Source organism: Otolemur garnettii, unplaced genomic scaffold, assembly GCF_000181295.1.
Source record: "Otolemur garnettii isolate 467f Iridium unplaced genomic scaffold, OtoGar3 scaffold00014, whole genome shotgun sequence".
In the NCBI taxonomy this organism is placed as follows: Eukaryota; Metazoa; Chordata; class Mammalia; order Primates; family Galagidae; genus Otolemur; species Otolemur garnettii.
In genome coordinates, this window is record NW_003852409.1 from 14,303,523 (window position 1) to 14,310,039 (window position 6,517).

The 6,517-nt window shown below is 40.7% G+C and overlaps 1 protein-coding gene across 1 annotated transcript in view; it reads left to right on the top strand.

Annotated features, from left to right (window-relative positions):
• The window catches only part of MUSK (muscle associated receptor tyrosine kinase), a 111,475-nt gene extending 105,467 nt beyond the window's left edge, over positions 1 to 6,008 (top strand). The window contains exons 15-17 of the mRNA XM_023510558.1: positions 6 to 125; positions 1,471 to 1,619; positions 5,326 to 6,008. Coding sequence (XP_023366326.1) covers positions 6 to 125; positions 1,471 to 1,619; positions 5,326 to 6,008 — 952 coding nt within the window. The remainder of the gene's footprint in view (positions 1 to 5; positions 126 to 1,470; positions 1,620 to 5,325) is intronic.
• Positions 6,009 to 6,517: the final 509 nt, after the last annotated feature.

The following is a 6,517-nucleotide window of genomic DNA, read 5'->3' on the forward strand; positions in this document are numbered from 1 at the left end:
CCCATGTACCAGAGGATGCCACTCCTTCTGAATCCTAAGCTGCTCAGCCTAGAGTATCCAAGGAATAACATTGAATATGTGAGAGATATTGGAGAGGGAGCATTTGGAAGGGTATTTCAAGCAAGGTAAAGTTAACCCATGGAAAAAATATAATTTCTCCATTGAAATATGTCATCAGAAGCATGATGTGTATAGACCATGTATAATAGTTACTATCAAATTAGTTAATTCTTTACATCATTAACTTTATTTACATTGTGTGAAATACTTTGAATCTTAATAATTTCCCCTCCTTGCTGGAGTGTTTATTCCATAAATTTTATTGACTTTAAAGGAAGCCATTTTTAGGACATCTAAATATATCATCATTTATATAGTGCTTGAATGATGAGAAATTAGTAATAGTTCAATTATATTTCCTTTCAGACAAGACTTTGTCACATATTTTTATTTATTTATATATTTTACAGTTTTTTGGCTGGGGCTGGGTTTGAACCTGCCACCTCCAGCATATGGGGCCGGTGCCCTACTCCTTTAAGCCACAGGCACCGCCCCGTCACACATTTTTAAACATAATTTCTTACATTGTTTTAATGTGTACATATTAAACAATGCTCATGAAATGACAAAACAGAAAAGGAAAAAATAATGCAAAAATAGAGAAAATAATGCCTTTGCGTGAATTAGAATAAAATACTGTCTCTGTACAGATGCACCTCCACAGACACACAAGTAGGACAGAGAATGTGAACTTGGTTTTAACCACCTACTATGACTTTAACCTTGTGCTTGTGGGCAAAACACAATTTTACCTCTACTCATGGTGGCTCTGGTGAAGAGGTTATATAAAAAATGGAAATCCCACACAAATACTTATTAAAAACCAGAATTTGCAAGGTACCAATATAGGGTCTATGGGGGATAGGAAAATGAGTAATTCATGGTCCCTTTCTTCAAGGGATTTAGATTCTGGCCAAAGATTAGGGATTAGAATGGCAATGATAATCCCACTGGGTCTGTGCACACTACAGGCTGTCCCCAAAGTCACTATACATCAGGAAAATGGGATATTGTAGCTAAATATACCTTTATTTACAAAATATTCATTATGCACTTTTACACAATATTCTCGGTGTGTTGGCCACATCTTTGTAGAATTTTATAATAAATAGTCTTTAAATAAAGTACATTTACCTACAATTGCCCATTTTCCCAATGTGTGGTGATTGTGGAGACAGGCCATAGCATTCCTGTAATGTATAAATAATACATTTTTAAAACTTAATCTCTGTTGAAAATAGCCCCACTGGTGCTTACCAATTGGAGTGAAGGAGTTGTAGATATGACCTACCACTGTTGCCTTCCTTTGATTCTGTGGCTCTGGGAAAAGCTACATGAGTGAGGGGACAGATGTAGATGGATATAATGTTCTTGATCTTTTGCTTCTTTCTCCAAAAATGCATCTCTCAGGGCTCCAGGCTTACTTCCCTACGAACCTTTCACTATGGTGGCAGTAAAGATGCTGAAAGAAGAAGCTTCGGCAGATATGCAAGCAGACTTTCAGAGGGAGGCGGCCCTCATGGCAGAATTTGACAACCCCAACATTGTGAAACTCCTAGGTATGAAAATGCAAGGGAGGCAACTTGTTTTATCAGAAAACAAACAGAGGCTTTCCAAGTTGTCTTCCTTTACATTCCACTTACTGAGTTGTCTGTATTCCTTCTCAAGGTTAATCTCTGCAGCTAGGTCTATCCCAACCTTATAGGTCATTTGTGATTTAATGAGTTATTCCTCTTTAATGTTCTCATTTCAGTTTCTTTCTATCTTTGCTGCTTCTTACTATCCATTAAGATGTCCCCATAGAAAAGAATCTTCCATGGACACTGTTTCTCCATCACAGAATTTATCAGTGTTGCACGGTATATATATTTTGCTTGTTTGTTTTGTTTTTTCTCTTTCTTGCATAACCAGAATGTCACAAGGGCAGTCATTTGTATGTTTTTTTGTTCATTGTTGTATTCCCCATCTATTCACAGATTCACACATTCAACAGATGTTTAACAAATATTTAATTTGTACTAGTTACACAATGAACCCAACATTCAACAGATATTTAACAAATATTTAATTTGTACTAGTTACACAACAATGAACCCAACCATCAAGAATCTCTGCTGTCATGAAACTAATACTCTATTAGAAGAGACATATGATATAAATAGTATTCTGGATATTAAGTTCTAAGGTCTTTTTTAACAATCAAAGAAGAGAAGACGTTTTTGGAGTGTGAGCTAAATTTTTTTGAAGACTTTAGTAAAAATGTGACATGTGTATGAAGACCTGGCAAAGATTAGTAAGGGGCTAGCAATGTGATTATCTTGGTACGGGACATTCCGAGAAGAATGAGAAGCATTTGCACAGGTCTGCAGCAAGAGCATGTGTAGTATGCTCCAGGAAAAGCAGGAATTAGCAGGGAGATGAGTGTGGCTGAGCAGAGTGAAAGAGGGGAGAGTGGACAAAGAAGAGATCAGAGAGGTAATGGGGAGGTGGGCAGATCCTGCCATGTCTCAAAAAACTTCGGCCTTTACTCTGTGTAAAATGGGAAGCAAAAGGAAGTGGCATGGCATGTCAGGACTCACATTTTTTCAGAACTTCAGATGATGCTTTCTCGAGCATCATCTGACGGGAAACAATGAAAGCAGGGAGACAGTAAACTGGCCTTGCAATGATGCAGAAAGAGAAGATGGACCACTGGACCAAGTGGCAGCCGTGAGGATAATGAGACGTGATCAAGTTCTATGTGGAGTCGAAAGGCAGGTCTTCTGTTTCCAGATCTCTGTCTTAAGCATTTACCCAAACATGGTGAGCTGGAATCATTAGAAAGAGTTGAAAATTCATGGGGAAAGTTGAGTCCCTCCTATTGTACTGGTTTTGAGATGTATATTTAACATCAACCAATATAGTTAGTAGAGCTTGGGAGAGATACTGAAAAGATAGGTGCTCCTGCTTTTTGAATTTTGTATAATTGAAAACCTTTGACAATAATCTGTACTCAGCACCCAACTGAGGAATTTTCCTGTTGAAGAATCATTTGTATTGGTTCTTAAAGTGTTGATACTACGTTCATATATAAGTATTTACGATTTTATGACATTCTGAATTTCTGAGATGGATTCAAATATAAACTATGGATCATTTACAAATTAATGATTACTGTGGCATAAACAGTATACAGCATTTATACATTGCTACTCAGAGTTTTCTATCATTTTTATTGCCTCATAGGAACTCAGACTTATATTACCATTTGTGAAATGCTGTAGCTAAAGGCCATTTCAATATCCTGTGAACACAGGGCCTGTTTTCCATTTGAGTTCACATAGACAGCAGTCATTATAGACAGCATGTGATTCCGCCACTGTCATAGTTTCATGAACGTTAGTACCATCTAAATAAGATGACAACAGTGGAAAGAATGGGGATTGGGAAAATCCGTAAAATTCACTTCTAATAAAAGAAATCTGCTCTGTTTTACACATTTAAAGTACTAGACATTTACTGAACACGTTTGTATCTTATAAATTGATTCTCTTTCATTGAAATCCTAGCATATAATGTTGTTACAAATTGAAGGAAATGGATATGCATATAGAGGTACACAGAATTTTAGAACAGGAATAGGTTTTAGAGATCATAGACTCTCACCCAATATTCTGGCAGTTGAGGAAACAGTAAAACAATGAGGTGAGATGATCTGCTGAAGTGTCACACTACAGCTTAAAAATATGCCTTGGATTAGACATACTTATCCATCTACCCACCCATCTTTAGGTTTATCCATCCATCGAACACTAAATCCATCCATCCTTCCATGTTACCATTGATCCTTCCATCCATCAACATATATTGAAAACCCTCAGTGAGCCATATATAGTATTAGGCCCAAGATCACAGGGCTGAATAAAACACAGCACCTCCCTCAAGAATTTTACTCCACTTTGAAGTCCCAATTGAGAGTAGGTTAGAGTTATTAAAGTAGCTAAAACATTTCAAGCTATTATAAGCATATGTATTTGCATATATAATTGTAAAATTATATATTACATGTATATGTAATTGTTCAGAATCTCCATAAAGTAGAAATCTTCCATATACTATTTTCTGATCAAAGAGTGGAACATTTCATTAATTAATCTCAGGTCAGGAAAAAAAATATTTTTCTCAAAGGAATATGTTGGGTTTCTTTCCAATATGAGAAAGTCTTTTTAAGTCAACTCAAGCAGCACAGCAATGGTCAAGTTCATTGATGAGATAGGTGAGTCCCTATTAACTAAAGATGATCCACAGAAGATCCTATAAAATAAATTTTTAAGTATGACCCAGTTGGCATTTCTTTAATTTTTCCTTTAGTACGTATGAACACACTGGTTGCTAAAATCTCTGTAAGTAAAAACTAACACCAAAATAAATAAGCCAAGGTAATATATTCCTTTTTCTACTCTTTTTAGAATGGAGACATCTAATTTTTGTCTGAAAAAAATGATACATCTAATAATCTATTTTTACAGTGATGTGAAATTGTGCCCATCTCATCTACTATTCCAAGCGAGTTCTCCAGTTTCTCTCTCAACTATATGAAAATTTTAAGATTGGCAAATGCCCTCCTGGCATTAAATCTAACACTCTATTGATATTTATATTTTTTACTTGTGGAATGTACAGAGGAAATCTAAATATCAAAATGTTTTACTTCGAGAACCTAAGTACTTCATCTACTAACCTTGGACTGTTTTTGTTACTCTGGCCAAGCTTTATACAAGATCTTATTACTATTCTTCAGAGACGTAAACAGCAACACAGAGAAATGGCCTTACGTGCGCAGAGGAAGCATCCATTCTAAATTCCTTCTCCAGACATGGCCTGAGAGCTTGCTCTGCCAGACACGTAGTAGAGGTAGAGAAGTTAAAAAAAAAAAGTAAGATATAATCTCTCTTTTCAAGGGGCTCAAACGTTGAAAAGAAACCACAAATAAATGATGATCAAATAGGATAGTAAGTACTATGGTAAAGGATGGTGGAAGGAAAATCTGACACTGGGTGGGTCAGGAGCTGAGGCCCTGTAGGGAGAGTAATTTAATAGATCAGCAGAATCTTAAAAGGTCCAGGATCTGTTTAGTCAAAGACAGAGGGTCAGGGCTTGACTAGGGTGCTGTCAACAAAATCCCCAGGCCCCGTGTTTTCTGACCTGGCCGTCTGCTTTTGGACGGCTCTGTCCACGCGTCCATGGAGAAACCAGCGCTAACGGAGGGTGCTCTTCTGGTTCCAGGCGTGTGCGCAGTCGGGAAGCCCATGTGCCTGCTCTTCGAATACATGGCCTACGGGGACCTCAACGAGTTCCTGCGCAGCATGTCGCCTCACACCGCGTGCACCGTCAGCAACGGTGACTTGTCCCCGGGGGCCCCGGCGTGCAGCCCCGGGCCCCCGGCCCTGTCCTGCGCCGAGCAGCTGGGCATCGCCCGGCAGGTGGCCGCCGGCATGGCATACCTCTCGGAGCGCAAGTTCGTCCACCGGGACTTAGCCACCAGGAACTGCCTGGTGGGGGAGAACATGGTGGTAAAAATCGCGGACTTCGGCCTCTCCAGGAACATGTACTCGGCGGATTACTACAAAGCGAACGAAAACGACGCGATCCCCATCCGCTGGATGCCGCCCGAGTCCATCTTCTACAACCGCTACACCACCGAGTCGGACGTGTGGGCCTACGGCGTGGTGCTCTGGGAGATCTTCTCCTACGGCCTGCAGCCCTACTACGGCATGGCCCACGAGGAGGTCATCTACTACGTGCGCGACGGCCACATCCTCTCCTGCCCCGACAACTGCCCCCTGGAGCTGTACAACCTCATGCGTCTGTGCTGGAGCAGGCTGCCCGCCGACCGGCCCAGCTTCGCCAGCATCCACCGAATCCTGGACCGCATGTGCCAGAGGGCGGGGGGCGCCGTGAGCGTCTGACCCGGAAGATGCTCAAGACCGGCGCTGCAAGACCCGCGTGGGAAGGGGAAAGAGCAGCGAGGAATAGCCCGCGGCTTGCTTGTTTCCCAGCAAGAGCAAAGACATTGCGCAACGCAGCCCCTGAAAGCTGGTGACTGGCAACACAGGCCAGGAAATGTGTCAGATAGCTTTCCTCCGGGGAAAGCAGGCAACACGCAAAGCGCAGGAAGGATGCCGTCCTGTTCAGCTCCCCCATTCGCTGGCCACAGAGCCAGGGGCTGCGGGATGAGGGTTTAATGAGAAATGGGAATCAGAACCTCGATTTTTAACAGAATTAATTCCCTGTGCATCTATCTTCACCTAAGACATTTAGGTAAAGTACAGAAAACTAAAAGAAGGAGACAAACCATCATTCTCTCCCTACCCAAAGGTGGGTGTTAGTTTGGGGTTAAATTTCTTTCTTGCATTGAAGGCATAGAGTTTTATATTGGTTTGTATTCTACAGAGTTGTGGTTATACTTCACTGATAG